Consider the following 24,502-nt stretch of genomic DNA (forward strand, 5'->3'; position numbering starts at 1 on the left):
TTTTTTTTAAATGTTTATGTATCACTTTTGTGTAATAGTTGTGTTGTTAAGTGTAATAGTTTTGAAAATATAAATTTTTAAAATCCGGTCATTCATTTATGCTAACCCTGTATATCCACCATTCTACATACACCAGCTGGAACTGTTGTCACTAAAACAATTTTCAACAATATTTTCTCCACCCTTGATGTTCCCAAGTTCAATATCAGATATATTAGCTATATCTCAGTTTGACTGTCTGCCCCTAAAAATAGTGTATGGAGGAGAAGAAAAAAAATTGCACCAAGTATAAACATACCATCCCAAATTGTATATACTTGGGTCTGAAATCTCACCTAACCCAGGATTTGCCCCTCAACATGTTATGGGTTCTGATAAATAAATGGTAGTTCAAGATACTGATCTCACACTTGATGCTGACCGTGAATAATAGTCTTGAAATACCAATATTCCATAAATGGAAGATGCACTTTTGAACACATAATAGCAGGTCCATATATTACAGTACAAAGAAAGTAATTGATTCACTCTAACTGATATATTATGCGGTAAAGACAAACAAAATAATTTTCAAATTACTTCAAAATTGAATTCTTCACAATTTTAATCAAAATGCCAAAAAAATGTTCCAAAAAAGTCAAATTTCAAAATTCTGTCAAAAAATTTACAATAACTTTAAATTTTGGAGCATGTTTTAATTTAATTTTTTGGTTTTCTAGAGCAAAGACCAATTAGGTCAAACACTCTGAGCAAACTTGTTTGGAAAAATACTTTGAACTGTCCTCTATATACAATAAAAACCATAAATGTTTGAATCAATTTTCATTTTATATTTTTGCAAACATAAACTGTGTTCCCTTTATACAGTAACATTAAACAGTAGAAATCTATAATACCTTAATAATCACTTATTTTATCTATCTATATATATATACAGGGTGGTAACTATTGACCACCCAATAATTACACACGTGATTCCTTGTGAAAAACTAATATGGAAAAGTTTTTTCCGTTTTTTGATCTGACCCATAATTAATGAGTTATAAGGCTTTAGAAGATGATGACGTCACTTCAAAATCCAACCAAATTCACCGAACGAACACCAAAAGTTTAACTTGGTGTTTTTTAAAACTGAACAATGATACAACCCTAAGAAATCAAGAAAGTAAACCAGTTTTTTTCCTCTTTTGTTGTATGTGTGTGTGCACTTTCCAAATTTTTAAGCGGTTGTTAATTTTTACGATTTTCCAAGATTGCAGATTTTTGAATTCATCCGTAAAATTAAAAAAAAAAAGAATGCCGCCCTAAAAATTCTGAAATTTTGCTCAAATGTGTTACTTGCCACGTGTTAGTAAAATTAACCTCAGCTTTAGAAATTAAACGAAAGTATTTTTTAAAACAAATATTGAATTCTCAGATTTTTGAAATTTATACAGTTTTTCAAACTTTATAAAATTCTAACCGGATGATCAGACATCGAAGTTTGAGGTTCATCATCATCATGCCGTATAAATATTTTAACAGAATTTCAGAATTTTTGGTATAGTAGGTTTTTTTCATATCTTAAACGGATGAGTTCAAAAACTGCAATTTGTGAAAATCGCGTTCAAAGCGTTTTTTCTTGTTTACGTTTAAACTGTAATTCATTAATTTTCAATTTCATTTTGAAAAAAAAAAAAATTTAGCCCAATTCACGCAAAGCTTTTGGCATTTGATTTTCACAATTGAATGAAATATTTTTTAGCCATGTTTGAAAAATCGACTTCAGGGGTCATGAAATCCTTTAAATGAATAAAGTATCTCCAACAATTTTACGATGAGATTTTTGTTTCCAGTTCTGATTCAGAAGTTTTGGAAGATGTACATGTTGCTCACAGCTTTCGATTGTAATTCTGCAACACAATTAACTTGAGTAACACAACAAGCATAATGAATGAAATCGATCACAGTTACAAACTGTCACAATGACGTCTAAACAATTTTTACGGCATCTCATTAATGTTATGAATGTGTGTATGAAACAGTAGGCCCCTACTCAAAACCATATTTGGAACAACAGACAGTAAAGACATGGCTTTCATTTCAAATTGAGAGCTGGGGAAAGGGGGGTTGTAAGCATGATTTTTCGGAAAAAAATTAAGAAACAAAATACACACATATAAGAGCAAAGGGACGGCAAAATTAGCAGTGCCTAGGGCAGCGACATCCTGAAGTTTGTCTGTGTGAAGAGGGGGCCGGGTGCAACTGCCCCCTTATAAAGACACGCCTCCTTTCCTGACATGACAAGCACAGTTATTTTTAACTGGTCATTTGTTTTGGCGCAGTTTGACCTAATTGGTTTTTCCCACAAAATACATAATCCAATTCAATAAATACACACCAGAATAAACCTTGACCTGAATAAAATGAGCATGTTCTGCACAAATCATGCACGCTGGAAAAAATTTCAAAGTAGTCCAAATCTTTCTTGTGAAAGGTAAAGTAAAAATTTATTAATATTTCAGTGCGACAAAAATCAATTGCAGTCAAAAAGGAAATGAAAATGTGACTCGATGAATAATCGATAGAAAAAATCTATCCAAAACTACTAATTATTTTGAATATGCCAATTCATAAAATGCCTTAAATGTTATTGTTTTACTGTTTTTACAAGTCACCTTCGTCAAGCTACCATTTTTGTAATCTTCGTTGAAGTTTTTTACATGTAACTGTTTCGACGAAGTTTTAAAATAACTCAAAAATATTACAGTTTTATTGATCAATATGTAATCTGATTAAAACGATAATGTAGAAAAATGATCGCGTAATAAACACTACTCACTATATGCACCTTCCCTCAGAAAATTAGACTTAATAGTAAAGGTAAAAAAATTCATATTTTGGCAAAAAAAGTGTTGATTTGGCTAAAAATTTTTAAACAGATCTCATTTGGCTAACATGATACAAATTTTGCAATAAATTTGGCAACATAGAAGACAAAGCTAACACGTAAGCGATACGTAATAGCAAGGTTATAGTATCACACTACATAAAGTATCAATCAATGTCAATCATGAAGGAAGAAAGCCAAACTTGGCTTCTAATGGGATTGAATATTTCAGTTCATTTTTAAGAAGTGCACCCGCTGCTGGCAGAGAAATGCACTTCGGTTCAGTGTTTGGCATATAACTGACCGTTAGAAAAATGACATGTCACAAAATTTTAAAAGCTTATAACTCACTTAACATTTGTCTGTGATCGAAAAACGGAAAACACTTTTTTATATTAGTTTTTCACAAGGAACCACATGCGTAATTATTGGGCAGTCGATAGTTACCACCCTGTATATAAAGGGTGCATAGGTAACAGGGTATTTTACTGACAAACTGATGATCCTAAATGCATACTTCCAATTAGAGAAAAATAATCCAAATGTGTAGTACTCAGATATGTCATTCATGTTGCAAGGGGTTGTATAATTATTTATAAATAAAAATGTTAACTTTTTATACGGACACCCTGTGCTCAAAAACCCAATTAGAAAGATGTTGCCTTGTCTCTCTTGATCCCAATAAAAAAATCCAAGTTTCTAAGTGCAACATTCACTGAAATATTCAAACTGAAAAATAGAAGTTGGGAAAAAAACATTAAATGCAGGTAAAATGCTTTACCTGCATTTAATGAGAGTGTATTATACGTTTTCATAATCTTAACATAAATTTAAATAAAATAAGAGGTAATTACTTTTGTATGTAATTGAACTAAATGTGTCAAAATACTTTGATCCATCCGAAAACAAAAATCTGACAATAAAAGCTTACCAACAGTTGTAAAAGAAATTCCAGCTATAGGTGTGGATAAATATCTTTGCATATAATGATATCTAGGCAGTGCATGAAAGTGAACTGGAAATACTGGCATTTTGTATTTGTTTAAAGACTCATAAGTGATAGAGATATAAAGGTTGAATTGTACTAAAATGAAATAAGCTTAAACAGCTGTTACAGCTCATTCAATACATAATAAATGAGATCTTACTTGGTATGAAGGAAAGCCAAGGGTTTATTTCTTGCTTGCATAAGAAAGAAACTATTTTGAGGATTCCCAGGATCTGGAAGCAGCAGAGTATGTAACAATAATGATGTGATACTCTTCACTGCTAAGCAGCTAGTTTTTATATGTTCTTGATCCTCTTCTTTACCCTCTATTTCATCTATTGGAGTGGCACTTAATACACCCAACAGTGCCATCCATGTCTCTTCAAACTGCTGACGAGAAATCCAACCTAGACAAAACAGAAATTCACTAAGCCTAAATTATTGCTAATTAAAATATAATGCAAACACTCTATAAAGAATTGACAATATTCTTAAAGGCAAAAAAGCAAAAGATTCTTGTGTATATAAATATTTAATCACTCTTAAAGATTTTTTACTCTTAATATTACTGATTCAATTGCTGGGGATAATATTTTTGAAATAATATTTTAACACATTAGAAGTAGGAGAATGAGGTCTATCTTAATCCAACCTCGTCTAACAAGAATTTAACTCCTCTTTCAGCTGAACAAAGTTTCCATGTAATGGTTATAATCATAATTGTTCCGTGATATTATTTTTCTTCTCATTTATGAGAAGCTGTATGGCAACACTTCAATGTTTTTTTGCTCATTGTGTGTAACTGTGTGAATCTTTTTTTTTTGGTCTCTGATTTAACTAGAATTAAACCACTTTAAACTTCTAAACAACTGCCTAAAATAAATTATTCAGGTTATGGTCCAACCAGCCGCAAAATTCTAGTTGCATCCGGCATCTTCTAGAAAATTTTTGTGGGATAATTCCGCTGTGGTGAAACGGCATCATGTGGTGTTTCCTTTTCTAGCGTGATTAGGCTTAACCATCTTATGTACTGTGTGATCTATTAAGGTGGAGTTCAAACCAAATATAGAAAAACTTGAAGGTTCCAAGAATTGGACGAAGTGGAAGAGACAAATAGAATTAGTTTTGCGGCACAACAATGTTTTGGATATCGTGAATGACGATTGTCCTGAGCCGACCGATCCTGGTGTGACTGCCCGGCAAATCTAAAAGTACTGCCTTATGGGCGTCAAAAAAGCCTTTCAAAAAGTTCGACAGAAAATGTTACATTTGCAGGAAAGCTGGTCATCTGGTAAAGAATTGTACACAAAATGGCAAGAAAGTTAAGCCAGCTGGTGATGCCTTTATGTGTTCTTCAGATAATGCTCAATCAGATGGTACATGGCTTGCTGATAGTGGAGCATCAGCTCATATGACAAGTCACAGTGAGTACTTTGTGTCATTTAATCCCTTCTTAACACCAAAAATGGTGCACGTAGGAAACAACGAGACAATCCTTGCCTATGGAGAAGGAACTGTCGAAGTTGAAATGCTCATTGCTGGGAGATGGATTAAGAATCACCTGGAATCTGTGTGGTATACTCCTAACATCAGCAAAAATCTATTCTCAGTTGGTCAGACTCTGAATAAAGGATTTCAATTTCAAGCAACTAAGCAGGGGTGTGCTTTTACTAAAAAAGGAATTGTGCGTTTGACTAGAGATAGAACTATACAAGGGCTGTATGCCTTGAAGATGAGGGTAGTGATTCAAGTAAAATCTGCTGAAGTACACATTGCTACAGCTCAAATACCTTTACAGATATGGCATGAGAGATTGTCATCAGAATTCAAAACATGTGGAGGCAGTTTTGGACAAGTTTGGAATCCAAGCGCAGAGTTCTGATGGAAAGTTATGCGAGGAATATAACATCGGGAAGCAGTGACGGAAGCCCTTTGGAACCAGATCTCAAAGACCTAATTTCCCAGGAGGCCTTGTTCATGCTGATGTGTGTGGTCCTATTCATCAAAAGTCATTGGGTGGAGCTAAATACTTCCTATGTTTTAAGGATGACCTTTCAAAGTACTGTCGTGTATTTTTTATGCAGTCAAAATGTGAAGTCTCTAAGTGATCTTCAGATTTTCTTGAATGAAGTGAAAAATGCTGGCCATACTATTAAGGAATTCCTTTGTCATGGGGGGACTGAATTTTTCTGTATTCTGGAATTCAGTCCCTCCAAAGTGAAAAATGCTGGACACACTATTAAGGAATTCCTTAATAGTGTGTCCAGCATTTTTCACTTCATTCAAGAAAATCTGAAGGCACTTGGAGACTTCACATATTGACTGCATAAAAAATACACGACGATACTTTGAAAAGTCATCCTTAAAACATAGGAAGTATTTAGCTCCACCCAATGACTTGTGATGCATAGGACCACACATATCAGCATGAACAAGGCCTACTGGGAAATTAGGTCTTTGAGATCTGGTTCCAAAGGGCTTCCGGCACTGCTTCCGATGTTACATCCCTCGCATAACTCTCCATCAGAACTCTGTGCTTGGATTCCAAACTTATCCAAAACTGCCTCTATATTTTTGAATTTTGATGAACTATACTTGCGAAAGATAGAATAGTGTCTCATACATCCATGCCATACACTCCTGAGCACAATGGAGCTGCAGAACGAGAGAACAGAACCCTCGTTGAAAGTGCAAAGAGCATGATACATGGGCGAGAACTTCCATTGAAGTTGTGGGCAGAAGCTATCAACACTGCTGTCTATGTGCTGAATAGGACTGGTCCCACTACAGTGAAAGGAAAATGCCCACATGAACTGTGGTTTGAGAAAGAAGTGTCTAGCATTGATCATTTGTGTGTCTTTGGCACAAATTGTTTTGTACATGTGCCCAAGCAATGCAGGAAGAAATGGAACAATAAGAGTGAGAAGGGTGCACTTGTGGGTTACAGATGGTTACCGTATCTGGATGAAACATCACGATAAAGTTATTCTAGGAAACAGTTATTTTCTTGATATTATGCTGAGGTGAGCTCGGAAAGAAAAGTCATCACGGCTCTGCCGGGACTCAAACCCAGGCCCTCTTGCATACCGGGCAAGCATGCTACCATCTACACCACTGGAGACACATGAATCTGCCTTCCTAATTTCACGCACTGTGTCGTGAGGCGCTGAAGTAGAGGCATTAGTAGCCTCTCTTAACTTCAGGAAATGGCCCCTGGGTGGGACGGTTTAGAGAGATGTAAAAATGCTTCTTTCTCAGCCAGAGATATCCGGAAAATAACTGTTTCCTTGATATCTCTGGCTGAGAAAGAAGCCATCTATATCTCTCTAAAGTTATTCCAAGTCAAGATGTTGTTTTTCAACAAGAGAAAGTGAACTGTGTGGTTGATAATGTCCCTGTAACAGAAGAGAATTGATATCCTTTGGAAGTCGTTATGAAACCAACCACTGTTACATGTTCAGATGTCAGGGAAAGTAGTCATGTAGGGGAAGCTACAATTGATGCTTCAGCCGAAGATGAAGTAAAAAGTGGTCTGCGTGGTGGAAACACGCTGAAACCACCAGCAAGATTGAATTGAACATTCGAGGCCTTTTTTGCTCAGGCGAACCAGTAACTCAAGACAATTTTCTGCACAGTTGATGAGTTTCCTACAGCTATGATGATTTCTATAATGATACAAATGATTTCACACACAATTTAATGTTTAAAACTTTTAAATTTTAACATTTTATAATCTTTATGCTTCAAATAAATAAAAAATAACTTAAATAAATCAAATGGTTCTTTTATGTCTAAAGATACTTGCGGTCCTGTGGCTCTTTTGTCAGATACAAACAGTATTCTTTGCAGTATTTCTTCGGATTCTGTGCACATAGTAGATTCTGAATTTTTGGTCTCTTCTGCAGAATCACTGTCGCTTTCACATTCACTATCTGTTACCCTGATTTTTCGCCCTCTTACACCTCTTACTTCATCACTGCTTTCTTCCTTTCTATCGTCAAGTAGTCTATGCATAGACATAATTTCATTCTCCATCAATGAAAAATCAAACTCATCTTCACTTGAACTGATTCCTTCATTGCATTCCATGTTTATTGGACTTCAGTAACTTTGGAAATAACATTCCTATTCCCACGACTGTCAAGTTCAAACTAACGCGAAGACGCATATATAACAATAAATCTAAAAACGTATTTAAGATTAAATACGCTGACATAAGAAGTGTTAATCACAAAATCAGGGAAAAAATCATAATGCAGACATTCACCTACTGTGAGACTGTGCAACACTTACAGTAGCTTTGTGATAACAGTGGTTTTCACTTTCCATTAAGCTCATAGCAACCATCATTGAAAGCATGGAATATCAGTGCGAATGATGTATTGCTGCTACGGGTAACTGTGCTCAATATTGAAAAGACACTTTTTTCTCATCCTAAACTGATGCATCCAATTTGTCAACTTAATACATGCACCCGTTTGAAAATTATAATTGTCTGGAATTTAGTTTTTGTCTTCTGGTACAATTTTTAATGCAAATTCATGGCCATAACAGGAAAATTTCCCAACCAAGTGGCTGATAGAAAAAATATATATATATATGCCCACAGACAACTATATGGATGTCAAATAAAATTATAGCAACTTAAATAATAGAAACAATAACAAAAGAAATTTAAGAAGCTAAAATTAGGAAAAAATAAATTGAAGGGAAAATACACTGGCTATAAAAAATATGGTTGCCATCTCTCAATTTAGAATACATACAAAATTATAGTATGTCCTACATATGTTGGCTAAGCTATCATTAATTTTATTACAGCGAAATCTTGATATAACGATACTCTGTGGACCAAGAAAGAATATCATTGTAGAGAGACATATCAAGAGGAGCAGTGAAACATTACACTATGGGAATTTCCAAACAAGATTTGAAAAACATCAGTGTAGAGTGATTCATCAGTATATCGCGTATGGTTGCAGTGAGGTTTTTCACTATATTTTTTATCTTAAATTATAGAAAGCAGAGTATTTTGCTAAATAGCCTTATAGCAGAGCCTCAACTGCACATTTTGATTTTCTTAACTACAAAAACATTTAAATTCTTTTTTTGTGTTTCCCACCCCCAATTCATCAACTCTTCTACAAATTAAAGTCCAGCCTAACCTTCAATCCAAGATCATTATCCAATCTAATACCCAAATAATTTACAACACTTACTTTTTTTGATTGAATCAAATAGGAGCATAGAATCCAAAAACTTGTGTTATTGGAAATCAAAATCATGAATAAAATATGCTACCATTTTGCACACCCATGAACAAACCTGATTTATTTACAAAATTATGGCAAGTCCTTCTATCCAATTATTTCCTATTTTAATTATTTATTAAAAAGGAACTGCCAAGGTAAATGAAACTCTGTGTTGGAACTCCAAAACCTGCACTTTAAAAAATAAATTCAATCATAAAATTAACCTTCAATTTTGATTTTTAAAGAAAATATCTTGAAAAACTTACCCAGAAGATTAATTCTGAAAATATACTGCTTAAGCACATCTCTGTCTTGCAAATGTTCACCAGGTGGGGTTGGAACTACAGTTTTATAGTCTCCAGAGAATTCTGGGTTCCATCCCAAATTCCATAATATTGGAGGGGTTCGTGCAAAACTGTTAACCAAGGGCAGTCTTGATAAACCTTAATAAAAAACAATTATAAAACAACAGAAGTTGGGCGACTTGTATTTCTAACTATTGCAATATACATTGTTGTAATATACATGCTATGCATACAATAAGATTTATTTAAAAAAAAAACAAACAGAGAAGCTCTACAAGGTGTTTTGTTGCAGTGGTGGGCGAACTCAGATGGGTGATAATAGTAGGCAGCATGAAGAACAATTATTGTCATGAAACATGCAATCACAAACAATGTTTGACCTGTGAAAATCATGAAAAGACTTATGCAGGGACTAATATGGAGCAGAGAGGGCCAAAAAAGTACAGTAATAAGTAGATTAAACATTTATTTGATAGCAGATTTACAACACAGTATATGGTATACAGTACAATGCAGAAAAAGGAATGATAAGTAATTATTTTAGTTTTGTTTGAAGTTGCAGCAGCAGTGGCCGTTTGTTGCACAGCACATATTGACAGAGACTGACTTATAGAACACACTAGAAGATACTGCATGAGCTGTTGTTGTCTGCCAAAGTGATGATGATCACTTGACATCCACAATGCAGGCCGAGAAGTGAAAATTTGAAAAAAAAAGTAGGAAAAATAGGAACACCATCGACAAAAAATATGAGGGGAAAAAATGAAATTCCCACATTATCGTGGCATTTAAAAATGGTGAGCCACTGTGATTCACACCTTACATATTTTAATTATAGTATTATCTATTGATATTTCAAGAAACTCAAATTCTCTCTCTCTCTCTCTCTCTCTCTCTCTAACGAATTTAAAAAATCTTTCATTTTCACAAAATGTGGGATCAAAAACAACGCAAATAGCAAATTTCTACTGTTAATTGAAAAGTTCAACTAATGATCGTGATCTATTTCCCCTTGTGCTTTTTGAAGAAAGGGAAAGACCTGTCTCAGTGCCATAGAATTGTAGCACATGCATGCTTAATCCATTGCCCACGGACCGAATGTGGCCCCAGATTCATCTGTTGTAGCCCACATTTTCAAACCTAATTTTGTAACAATGAACTAAGCGATACCCTTCCAGATCGTTCAAAAGTCCCTGCGGCACAGTTTCAGGTCATTCAAGTGGCTCCCATCACATTTACAGATCACCACGGCACAGTTCCAGATTACTCAAGTTACCTGAGCTGCTGTTCCACTTCACTTAAGTGAGCTGTGGCACATTCCTAGATCACTTGAGTGACCCGAGACACTGTTCACCAACACTTAAGTAACTCACAGCAGACTTCCAGACCACTCAAATGACCCACGGTTCATTTACATGTCATTCAAGTGGTCCTTGGTATATTTACACATCATTAAAGTGACCCACGGTACAATTACATGTAATTCAAGTGACCCGTGGGACATTCCCCTCCTCGGTAAATATGTCGCAGTATATTTACAGATCACTGTGGCACAATTCAAGAGTACTCAATTGACCCAGACACATTTACAGGTCAGCTTAAATGATCACGACACATTTCAAAATCAATAAAATGGCCCACACTCTACTAAATATTGAACACCCTTGATGTAGGCAGAGATAGACTTGGGAGTCTGGGATGGCACGGCCATAATTGCTGGGGGGGGGGGCAGGATGATGTCAATTCATATATGCATGTATACATTAGATAGATCGACTTCACCTTTGATGGCCCCCATGCCCCCGTATCTCTGCCCATGCATTACATCGATACAACGATTAGAATGACCTGCTTATGATCATGAATGTCTGTTTTTTTTCAAAGACAATGGCAGTCATCAATAACATAAATACAAACCTAGTATGCCTTAAAACACACTTGCTAACCCATAGCACTCAGAATTGTCTCACGTGGCCCAGGACTAATAACAAAAACACACAAGTGGTCCATGAACGATCATCAAATTATTTCGGTGGGACACATTTCCAGATCATTTACGCTGCCAACAGTATATATCCAGATCACCTAAGTGACCTCAAGCACATTTCCAATTCACATGAGCAACCCGCAGCAAACTCCCAGTTCAGTTGAGTGGCACATAGTTCAGTTGCATATTAATTTAAGTGACTAGAGACACATTTACAGATCATTTGAGCGGCATGCTACGAGATCACTTGAGTGGCTCGCTGAAAAACACACACACACACACACATACAAATTGCCTTGGGCCACTTAATTGAAGTAAGAATGTGCCACAAGCCACTTAATTTATGTGTAAGTGTACTGGGACCACTTGAGGCAGGCCACATTTAGGCCATGGGTTGAACACGTATGCTTTAAAATAAGGGGCCGTTCAAGAATTACGTCAGCAAATTTTTAGCCATTCTTGACCCCCCCCCCCCCCGTCAGAAAAAGTCAACAAAATTTTGTCAGCGATTTGTCCCCCCTACTTCCTAACGCATACTGGTGGGATCAGAGATTTACGTGGGGGGGATCTGGGTTGGAAACGCCCAGACGATTAAAAATGTATTTTTTTAATGCAAAAAATATTTTTTACAAAAATTAAAATTTCAAAAGAACATACCTTTATATGTTATTCATTTCTGTCAATTTCAATGCTATTTGAAGAATAAGAACTCAAAATTTATTTTTAAGAAATTCATTGCGACCCTACCTCTAAGCCACATAGATAAACCTTGACTCGCGGTAAACACTTGGTCTGTACGGACCAAATGTGGCTTTGGGGGCTATGATGTGGCCAGTCCCTCTCAAACCTAATTTTGTAAAAAAATGAACCATTTGCAGATCGCTTAAGCCAAGCACAATTCCAGACCATTTAAGCAATCCATGGCACATTCAGAGATCCCTTGAGTGACATGTGGCAGTTTTAGAGCACTGGTGCGGCTTCTACTTCACTCAAGTTATCAGCGACACAGGTCCAGAGCATTTAAGCGGCCTGTGACACATTTCCAGATCACTTGGATCCGCTAAGTATTTAGAGATCAATAAAATGGCTCTGTAGGGGCTCAATAGAAAGAATGTTAGTTCAGGTGCCCACAAACTAGCGAAAAGTTTTACTCCTTTTTGGCGCACCGAGTAAGGTGCCATAAAGAAAATTTCATATTTTCAAAAAGAGTTTGGTTGATGACGTAAGCATTATCTAAACCCCTCCTCCCCTCGTCACCAAAAATCAGCAAATCGGAAACAACCCCCATCGATGCTGACGTAATACTTGAATGACCCCTATCACAAAGATACCCGAAAGTTATTTTCTGAAGGTTAAAAAAATAACTGGGTTCAACCAGCGGCTAATCGTCTCCCCTCCGTCCTGTAAAACCAGACGTGGCTTGGGCTCTGTCCCGTAAAGGTTTTCATAGGAGGAGGTTTTCTGTGCCGCACACAACGTGAATTACCCAGCGTGACACACACATACCGTCTACTCACCAATAAAAAAAGCAGTATGTTTTCCTACAGAGCTCAACAATCCTCACCACAGTGCTTTACGTCAGGCGTGATTGGCGGACTGCTTCTAGAGGAGTTAAATGCGTCGTGTGCCGCACGTTTTACTGATCTTCTCTTCATTTTTGTTGCGTTCTCTTTCCCTTCCCTTCAAACAGGTACATGCAGACGAGAGTAGCTATGAGTCACACACTATATAGCAGTCCCAAGCTAATGCACCTAGCTGTAACATTACCATTTAGACCCCCGTGGAAATAGTCCTTATCCTAGTCATATTAATATATTTTAGTTTGATTTACCTTTTTGTCTCCTGGATCGATCGGCACGATCGTGTGTACGCAGATCGGCCGCAATCTTATGTTTGGTTGCCAGATTCAGTATTATAATTTTTACAATATTTCCTTTTCTCTCATGAAGTTATATAAATTAGACGCAAGCTCAATACCGCACCTTTGATCTTGTGATTGGTTCTGTCATGAAGCATTGTGAGAAGGCTCCTATATAAAAACCAGATAGAGATGTGCACTACTACGACCTTACTCTACTATCTCCGATTAACTTCCTGTCTTCATCACTGAAGCGTCACGCCCCGTTGAGGTGTGAGCCAGATCGTCTCTTGGATAGAACAATGTGTTAAAATTGGAAAGGTGTGTCTTTGGCACCTCACCCGTCTTATCGCTTGACTTCATGTGATAATCCAACGTCGTCGTGATCTCGTCGCCTGTGGATTGGTTAGTGGCCAGACCAGCTACACTCGGATGTCCGCCTCCAGTTTCCTATGCAGTGGCTGAGCTGTGGCCTCAATGCATGTTTTGAGACACCAAACCCGTCTGAACCTGGTGTCGGGACTCTTCTGCCGTGAAGTAGACATCTGGGAGTGTCTTGTGGACGATGTGAACTAATACGTGAATACCTGGACATGGCGGTGAGATCGTTCTGTTTTATTGTCTCGTTGTAATATTTGAGAGAAAAGGTTAATCGTGATAATTGTTTGTTAAAATGTTATACTAATAGTTAACTGATAATTGAATAAATATTTATAGTTTCATTAAAGTCTTGTTTCATACATTATTGTCATCCATTCAATGATTACCGGGGTAAAAATGATAAAAAACCGGGAAATGCAAGATAAACGTTGTATTTAAATAAGGGGGGCTCGACTGGGATTTGTAGAGGGGGAGGAAGTGTGACATGACGACCTGGGATCTCTTACAAATCTCAATTTTCATTTAATCTTGTTTAGGCCCCAGGGTTTGTTGGCTACCGGAAACCACCCGAGGCTTCTGCTGGCAATCTAGTTTGGGCCAGTTAGTTCGTTTAGTCTGACGGTCGGGGGTGGGGTCTCCTGGCTGTTGGACGAGAACAGGGCCAGAGGTCGGGCTGCCAACATCCCATATAAATTCCGGTTTACATCCATGTCAGAGATCCCAATAGCTCTCCCGGACCGATGCAAGAGGTCCAGGGTTCAAATCCCGGTCGAGCCCCCATATTTAAATGCAACGTTTATCTTTCATTTCCCAGTTCTTTATCATTTTTACCCCAGTAATCATTGAATGGATGACAATAATGAATGAAACAAGACTTTAATTAAACAAGAGTAAATTATTGACAGAGTATGAGTATTCAAGAGGAAGTAATTTATGGGTAACTTTCATGTGAACTGTTTTTGAGATATTGATTGGCATTTGCCATAAAGAACACCAGTCCGCAACGGAAGCCAGGTTATGTTGGAGAAATTCTTGATCAGATTCATAGTGAATGACACAGTAAATTACACAGCCATCAGCAAATAATCTAGTGGTGCAGTTAAGGGATTCTGGGAGGTCATTGATGTAAATTAAGAAAAGTAATGGGGAGAGGAACAATCCTTGAAGGGTCCCAGACTTTATGGGAAATGAATGGGGAGTTATGATCATTAAAACAGACAAACTGTTTACGATGGTTTAGTAAAGCCACAACCCAATTAAGTAATTGTATGTTGAGGCCAAGGTATAAAAGTTTAAGGAGAAGTTTATCATGGGGAACTTTATCACAGAGAAATCTAGGAAAATTATATCAGTTTGTAGGTTTTATGAATGGCTCGCGAGAGGTCATGGATGAAGAGAGCCAGCTGAGAGGTAGTAGAGAGAGATTGTCTAAAGCTGTGTTGGTTGGGGGGAAAAGTTCAGTCTGTGCATACAGATTTCTTTTGCTACAATATTTCCGAAGATTTTACAGCAAGAGGTGGTGATTGGAAAGTGGACCTGATTTGTGGATAGGAATTTTATTTTCTAGTCGTTGGGGAGAATAGCAGCATTTAGTGAAACACTGAACAGGATTAAAAGATAGTCTGAGACTTCATCAGCATGACGAATGGAATTCGGGATGTCATCAAGGCCAACAGAATAAAGTTTGTTTTTTCAATAATTTTAAGATACCCTGTTTGGAGAAAGATATTGGGGGTGAGTTGTGGATAGCATAAAAAAAAACAGTATTGGGGAGAGGTCTATTGAGAAAACCAAACAGAAAGCTAAATTGAATTTGGCAGCCATCTCTGAAAGAGATGTATGTATGTTTATTTGAACTTTTGAGGGCAGTGGAACCAAGAGATTTAGGTCTAAGGTAACTCCAGAATTTTGTTGGATTAGTTTTTAAGTAATGGGGTAGAGAATGAGAGGTATTTGGTCTTTTGGGCGGAAATGAGGTTTCTGAGGTGTCGAGTGAATGCTGAAATTATGGATTTGAGTGAATTGAACTTGTTGGTTTTATATTTGAAAGCGATACGGCAGATTTTCCTCTTTAAGTGAATAATATCTCTGGTGATCCACGGATTAAGAAAATACTTAGAAGAAACTTTTTTAATTGGAACTGTAGCTAAGCATTTGTCTATAATACATTTAAAAGAGGTCCAGAGGGTGTAAATATTGTTAAAAGATAATATGGATGGGAAATCACTTAAGTGAGAGCGAAGAATATTTTGCATAAGTGGATAATTTTTGATTTGTTGCAATTACGTTTAGGGGCGAGTTTGTAAGATGGGATAGAATGGAGGAGGGAAACGTTAATGACTGGGATTTTATGGTTGGAGCAACCCTCGAAGATGGAAGTAAAAAGGATTGAAATTCGATTGGAGGTAGTGATAAGGTCTAAGGTAGAGCTGGAGTAAAAAGTGGTTCTTGTGGGTTCTAAGATGGATTGGACCAAGTCAAATTTAGGGAAGATATCTAAAACTTTTTTATTAATTCTGTGATTGCCGGACAGAGATTCCATTTTCCCAGTCAATACCGGGAAGATTCCAGTCTCCGGAGATAATAATAGAATGTGTATTGTACAACTTTTCAAGAATAATTTCCAGTCGTTCAAAAAGGTGGAAGACTGGAGAGGGAGAGAAATAGACAGTAAAGCTGGCAAGTGGTGAGCAGTTGGGTTGAAGCCATTTGGCTCCAACAATTTTGAGGTCAGAATCCAACAGAATTTCAGTGAAAGGGATAGAATTTTTGAAAATAAGTAAGACCCACCGAGAGTTTGTCTTTTCCAAAAAGCATTGTATTCAGGCAGTAACATTTCAGAATTAGAGATTGTATTATGTAGCCATGATTCTGTAACTCCAAGAAAATGGGGATTATGAATGAGTAGGAATGATTCAACAAAATCTGTTTTATTCTTTAGGCAGCGAGTGTTAATAGTTCCCAACTAAAACATATTTTTAATTTGGAGGTTACGTGGGCAGAGGGGTTGCTCGGGGGAGTAGCCTGAAGAGATGCACTGAGGGGATTTGGGAGGACAGGGAGGGCAACAAAGGGTTTGTAGAAGCATGAGGGGAAAGATGGGGATAATGTCTTAATATTGGGGTCCTAGACATATTTAGTATTATTGATGTGTGCAAAATTGTGAATAAGTTTTACTTTAATGCCTCAGTCTCAGAATTTTTGACTGGTCCTCCAGATTTTACCATGAAGATTGCGTGTATCGAAGAAGAAATCTTCTGAGATAGATATATTGGTGTTTGAGATTAGAGGCATTTTTTAGAATCTCACTTTTTAGTTTAAATTTATTGAATTTTACTATGGAAAGTCTACATCCCGGGGTCCGTTTTGGAACCTATTCTGTGACAGTGGTCAATATATCGATTGATAAATACCATTCAATCCATTACAATGACCGAACTTGGCTTGTCTCCTTTCTCTATTTTTTGTTGTTGTTTTTCAAAGAAATGGACAAAATATGTCATTAAGTGGGTTTGACCTTGACATTTGATGCTTGGAGAAGAAAGGGTATGAAACAGAGATGGTTAGGAAAACTCGATAGTTAACTAGCACCATCATTGGAAACTTTGCTTACCATTCTGTTTTACTTTCTCTCATATGGTGGCTCACTCCCACTTCCCAAATGGTTGAACATTTTTTTAAATTCTTTTTTTCTAAATTTTATTTACACAATTTCAGTTGATTTCTTCCATGGGAGAATAAAATAGATGCAACTGAACTTATTTTGAAGCATGTAGTAAAAAATAAATGTAGGTTTTAGCAATAGCATAGAATTTTTATAAGTGGCATGTACATACTGAACTGTATTATACATTTAATGTCTGCTTTTTTTACAAATTTTTATTACAACATTATAACAAAATGAAATTTTTTTTAAATTTCATCAATGCAATGCACAAATTTCTGGAAAAGCTAAACTTTATGATTTTTTAAAAAATGTTCAATATAATGTCTGTTTTCCATGGAAGAAAGGTGGGTCATTATAATGCGTGCAGACTGTATTTTGATATTTTTTCATGCTGGGCATTCATTCCAAGAAATATAGTATATAGTTTTGCTATACTTATTAGATATACAACAAAACAAATCTGACATACACAAATAAAAGGAAATAGTACTATTACTATAATCACCTTGTATAATGCCTTTTAAAGGATTATGAATGAATTGAGGTACAGAATCCCCAGATTTTCTTGACAATTCCAACCATCTGACAATCTCAGAAATTTGAATACAGACTCTGTGGGCATGGAGTTGCTCTTGAAAATGACAAAAGTTACAGAATTGAAACAAAAAATTATAAAAATTAATTTGATAATTACAATACAGATGTCCCTCACTTTACATGATTGAATGGTTCACCACACTGAAAAGTGAGTTGAATGGTACATGGGTGAGATAGCGATAGGATTTCTTTTGTTCATCAGAAAGATAAAAAATAAAATCAATTTCCAGAATCGACAAATTTGAAGAAATGAATTAATTATCCAAACTAATAATAAATCGGGTGATGAATGGACTGGTTAAAGTAAGTTTTTCTATTTGAGAATGATGTCACTCTCCACTATCCATACGAAGGTTTTTAACAGCTCTGGCTGATGCAAAGATATATTTAAGAAAGAGAGAAAATTCAACTGCCCGAGGGAAATTGAACCCACATCCTTTCACTTTCTGGGTGAATGCCCTAGACCAGCGGTTCTCAACATTTTTTGACTCGCGGAGCCCTTTTTGATAAAAAAATTCAATGGCGGAGCCCTGTAGGCCCATTTTTAATTATTCATTAAAGTTACTAATTTATTTTTACTATTTAAAAATATTAATATATTTATTTTTTTAATTTTAATGTTTTTTCCTAGAGCGGCCGCAGAGCCCCTGGAGAGTGCACAAGGAGCACTGGTTGAGAACTGCTGCCCTAGACCACTAGACAACAGAGGCAACAGATATCTCAATCTTTCCTTGGAACTTGTGAGCACTGAACGAGACTGTACATGGACGGTCAGACCTAACTCAGGCCAAAGCTAAAAATTGCTGACAATGCCACCAGATGGTGACTTATCCGAGGATGATGTATGTCACTCTCGGCTATCCATACCAAGATTTTTAGCAACTGGCTGATGCAAAGATATATTAAGGAAAGAGAAAATTCAACTGCCCTCGCAGGGAATCGAATCAATGTCCTTTCACTTTACAGGTGAATGCCATAGACCACTAGACCACAGAGGCAATGAATATCTCAATCTTTCCTTGGAGTTCGTGTGCACTGAATGGGACCACTGATTGAGATATTCGTTGCCTCTGTGGTCTATGGCGTTCACCTGGAAAGTGAAAGGACGTGTGTTCGATTCCCCGCAGGAGGGGAATTTTCTCTTTTTCCTAAATATATCTTCGCATCAGCCAGCTGTTAAAACCTTCATATCGATAGCAGAAAGTGACATCATCCTCAGATAAGTTGCCATCTGCTGGCATTGTCAGCAGTTGTGAGCTTTGACCTGAGTTAGGTCCCATCGCCCATGTACGGTTCCGTTCAGTGCACACGAGCTCTAAGGAAAGATTGAATTATTCATTGCCTCTGTAGTCTAGTGGTCTAGGACATTCACCTGGAAAGTGAAAGGACGTGTGTTCGATTCCCTGCAGGAGCAGTTGAATTTTCTCTCTTTCCTAAATATATCTTCACATCAGCCAGCTGTTAAAAACCTTCATAAGGTTTTTCTACTCAAGAGACTGGTTTGATAGGCTAATAACTTTTTCAATGAAGTGGTCAAGATTCAGCTGGAAGGAGCGTTCTTTGATTCTTTTCAAACACTTTAATAGCCAACTCAGACAATTCTGAATATTGTATGAAAATTATATTCCTCACAAGTATGAAAATTCCAGTCTCTTTGCGAATGTTTCCTTCAATTAAAATTGTGATGGCATTGCCAATAGATGTTCATTAGTGAGCTCTGGTGAAATAATTTCAGTGATTTTTGAGAACTCATTTGTCTCATCTACAGTCACTAATTCAACAGATTATGTAATTTTAACTATGAAGTACTGTGTCATATCTACTGATTTAAATCCTAAAAATGAGCAAGCAAGTAAAATTTTACAGGTTGTGTGTGCTTTCTTGAATTAATTTTTCAAAATCATGTTCTTGTGAAATCATGTAAAGTGTGGGATACCTGCACTATTATTGAGAAGTTTTGAATAAGAGCATATCTTACAATATCATCAATGGCAAAACTTACCAAATTGAAAGAATATTCAAGTATCAGCTAAATTTCTTAGGAACTAAACATAATTAATAAATTTCAATTGTTCAGTTACCTTACTGAAATAACAACTGTGGTTCAGTGAATCTCATCAACTTCAGCTATCACTACTAATTCATCCTTATTTTTTACCCTTAACATGTCTATATTTCTTAATTTGGAAATACCAGGGCTCTGATTGTGTGTATGTATTTTAGTTTCAAACTTTCTGAATTTGGGCCATTCACATTCATCATCATTGACTCATTCTACATGCCTGTGGTAAAGATATCAACTTATTTTCAACTATAAATCTAGTTAAATACTCAAATACTCTTTACAGCTTTGTCAATAGTCTCTGTCTGTTTCTTTAGTGTTGAATAAGGTATCATTGGATTTCTCATGAAACTCAATATTAAATTATTTCTTCTGTTTTTGTTCATTAGTTGGTAGTATTTCATTGTCATATATGGCATAGCATTGAGAGATTTTCTGATGATGTCCCCAAGCTATAATTTACATTGAGCCTGATAATTCTACAAATATTTCCTTTGGAGTAGTATAGGAACATGTTTACAGTATAAATAATTGAAAAATATAGTATTTCTCTTCCTCGTTTTAATTTTTTTCAGAGTTAAGGTGGAGGAAGGCAGAACATAATCGCCTTCACAAAATTGGGCGAAAGTTTTGTTCATCGTAAATAGCTTAACCCTGGGGGGTAGCAAATGCTAACATAATTGACACATATAAAAATAAATACAATAAATATGTTGTTTAAATCAAGATGCTATCCATACTTTGAATAACACAAAAAAAACAAATACTTTCATGGGCATTGTATAATATTTTATCATGTATATATATAGTTTTTATGATTGCATTTTTAATTGGGTTGCTGTATTTTTCAACTATATGACATCCATATTTGTTATGACATTTTTTCTCAGCCACTTTGTTGGAAATTTTGCCTGTTGTATATTTGTATTTGTACTTATTTATCATTTTCTGATGATTCTAGCACCACCGATTTAAAAGAGATGCCAACAGCATACATTTTGTGGATGCAATGGGTGGGAAATTTTAAGTCATGATTTGGATGGTATCAAGTATTTAAGGGTCAATCTCAATAGAAAAGTCAGAGCCAGAAACAATCCAAATTTGGACATTAGAAATCAATGTTTTTCACCAAATTATTGACATATTCTACTTTGTTATAATGCCCATTGTATGGTTGATTTGATTATTAGTTTTGCTTTGTTGTTTGTTTGCATCAAAAGACTTCTGACCCAACATACCAGTGAATAATTTTTTTTCTGATTTTATAAAACTTCGATACACAGTTTTTTGTTCATAATGGTTTGTAGTGAGATCCAGTGTTTGTTTAATGGGATGGATACCAATTCTGTAGACACCACTTCTGGTTGAAAAAAAACTTTTTAGCGCTCCTGTATATACACTGCTGGCCACCGTAAATGCAACACCCTGAAGGAAGCATGCAAATAATATGAAATTTACAACATGCATTAGCGGAGGTGAGATATGCAAATGATTAGAATTTCAGCGCAGACGCACATCACGCGCACCTGTGGCGCCACTTCAAAGCGCTATTTAAGGCTTGGAGATTTCGACGATTTGAAGTACGGCAATTGTGTTTTTCTTGTGGTTTTTTCAAAAAAACGATCAATTATGCCTCGTAGAAAACAGTGATCATCTTTTGATCAAGTATCCGAGTTCGACAGAGGAAGGATAGTGGCCTACCGAGATTGTGGATTATCTTTCAGGGAAATCGGTAGTCGTGTTGGACGAAACCAAACAACTGTAATGCGGATATGTGATCGTTGGATGCAGGAGGGTACGACGGACCGACGTGTTCGATCGCATCCACCTCAGTGCACCACTTCACGTGATGACAGGCGTATTGTGCGTATGGCAGTGACGGATCACTCAGCCACATCACGAACCATAGCACAGCACATTCAGTCTGTACCGCATCATCCAGTGTCTGCGCGTACCATTCGACGCCGTTTACAGCAGAGTGGTCTGTCCGCAAGACGTCCATTGCTTCGTCTACCCTTGACGCAGAACCACAGACGTCTCCGCCGCCAATGGTGCAATGAAAGAAGGATGTGGACGGCACAATGGAATGAAATTGTCTTTACTGACGAGTCACGCTTCTGTCTGCAACACCACGATGGTCGGATTCGAGTCTGGAGACACCGTGGAGAGAGGATGCTGAACAGCTGCGTTATGCACCGCCACACTGGTCCTGCACCGGGTATTATGGTATGGGGCGGTATTGGATATCACTCTCGCACTCCTCCAGTACGCATTGCCGGTACTTTAAAAAGCCAGCGCTACATCTCCGAGGTGTTGGAGCCAGTTGTCCTTCCTTACCTTCAGGGCTTGCTCACAGCCATATTTCAACAGGATAATGCGTGACCACACGTGGCACGCATTGTCCAAAGGTTCTTCGTCAATCGCCAGATTGAATTGCTTCCCTGACCAACTCGCACTCCGGATCTTTCGCCGATAGAAAACATGTGGTCCATGGTTGCTCAACGATTGACCCAGATTACATCCCCAGCTGCCACACCAGATCAACTTCGGCAACGCGTGGAAGCTGCTTGGTCTGCTGTACCCCAAGAACACATCCAAAGTCTCTTTGAATCAATGCCGAAGCGTGTGGCAGCGGTGATCTCCAACAATGGCGGCTACTCTGGCTACTGATTTTGGCAGGAACCACACTTCACAGAAGTCTATAAATTTAATCATTTGATGCTTGGTCAACATGTTATCTACAAAATAAATATTGTTGCGATATCTCTTGTCTTTCTTGGTGTTGCAATTTGGGTGGCCAGCAGTGTAGATACAAATACAACACCACAACAGGCAAAATGTCCAGCAAGGTGGCTGAGAGACAAGTGTACATAATTATAATTTCTGAGTAGTAGAGCTGAAGAATTGAAAATAAATATATCGCATAACAAGCCCCAGTAACTCTATTTTAAATAAAAGAGATAAAGATATCTGATGGTTAGCAAAAAATACTCACCTAATGAGATCTTTTCAGCTTTTTTTGGAAGAGCAACTGGGAAAGATTGCAAATGTGGCTGCACTAATAGGAACAGAAAACTCAGTTGACTCTATAGTGAAAAAAATAACTACAATAGACTCTTGATAATCTGACTGCGCTAATTCAGCCTGCCCAATAATCCACTGTTTTCAGGCAGGTTTGCTTTGAGCATAGAGAAGAAACCTTGTAACTGCATGCCTGTTCACAGAAGTTCATATTATTCAAATGGGCTTTTCAACTAATTTCCAGAAATCTTTTTGTGTCAGATTACCTAGAGTCTACTGTACTTTGAACACAAAACATAAAAATGTGTTGCAATTATACCACAAGCTAAATACAGTGAAACCCCTATGAAAGGCTACCTCCTATAATAACCAATTTTTATGATTCAGAAGTGTTTTCCCTTGGCAATCAATTTACATCTATTAGAGGGTGGCTCTCTTAACCTTCTCTTCAGCAATTATGAGATATCTCACCTAACTTGATGCTTTTTATTCCAGCAATGTCAAGTTATTTCATCTCCTTAACCCTCTATGCTCTTGTATATAGTGATACAAGATATACATTGCAAATATGTGGTAAAAAAAAACCCCCCATTATACCGATTTATTTTCTTAATTTTTGCAGTATTTTTTTTCAGTGTTATTTTTCATGTTGGCAAATGTGCTGCTATATAAAATCCAAACATTTTGAGCTGCTCTCAGCCTGCAATTTAGTAACTACACAAAGAAATCTTTAGGTGTCAATAACAATTTTTTTAGTTGCTAAGGCGACCTGGCACCTGAGATTTTTCCAGCTCTGAATATAAAGGAATGCAGACCTGATTCCAGTACAAGCAGACCAAGATGACATGGGCCACAACCCTTCAAGGGTGTACTTTCTCTTTTGCTGCTATAAAAGTGCTCTCAGTTTCAGGTCCACTTTTGTGATTACTTCTGCAAAGCCCAGTGTCCTGTTAGTCACCACTTGAAATCAAAGAACTGATCCTATATACGTTTTATATTCAGGGTATTCACTACAAAACCTTTTCAGTATTTTGGCTAACAGTCTTCTAAAAACAAAATTTTATTTCATTCAAGATGGTGAAGGCTCTGTGATGGTATGGGGCGTGTGCAGTTAGCGTGATATGGGAACCCTGATATGTCTAGATACGACTCTGACAGGTGACATGTACATAAGCATCCTGTCTGATCACCTGCACCCATTCATGTCTGTTGTGCATTCCGACGGACTTGAACAATTTCACCAGGACAATGCGACACCCCACACGTCCAGAATTGCTACAAAGTGGCTCCAGGAAAACACTTCTGACTTTAGACACTTCCGCTGGCCACCTAAATCCCCAGACATGAACATTATTGAACATATCTGGGATGCCTTGCAACGTACTGTTCAGAAGGGATCTCCACCCCCCTCTTACTCCTATGGATTTATGGACAGCCCTGCAAGATTCATGGTGTCAATTACCTCCAGCACTACTTCAGACATTAGTCCAGTCCATGCCACGTCGTGTTGCGGCA

At 37.0% G+C, this 24,502-nt stretch overlaps 1 protein-coding gene across 1 annotated transcript in view; it reads right to left on the bottom strand.

Annotated features, from left to right (window-relative positions):
* The window catches only part of htt (huntingtin), a 441,906-nt gene that overhangs the window by 114,532 nt on the left and 302,872 nt on the right, over positions 1-24,502 (bottom strand). The window contains exons 41-44 of the mRNA XM_089233919.1: positions 22,962-23,024; positions 17,813-17,938; positions 9,376-9,552; positions 4,018-4,264 (exon numbers count right to left, since the gene is read on the bottom strand). Of these exons, the coding sequence (XP_089090045.1) occupies positions 4,018-4,264; positions 9,376-9,552; positions 17,813-17,938; positions 22,962-23,024 (613 nt within the window). The remainder of the gene's footprint in view (positions 1-4,017; positions 4,265-9,375; positions 9,553-17,812; positions 17,939-22,961; positions 23,025-24,502) is intronic.

This window comes from Pholcus phalangioides, unplaced genomic scaffold (assembly GCF_987345545.1).
Source record: "Pholcus phalangioides strain wild (caught in Gottingen) unplaced genomic scaffold, Ppha-v1.0 ptg000007l_1, whole genome shotgun sequence".
NCBI lineage: Eukaryota > Metazoa > Arthropoda > Arachnida > Araneae > Pholcidae > Pholcus > Pholcus phalangioides.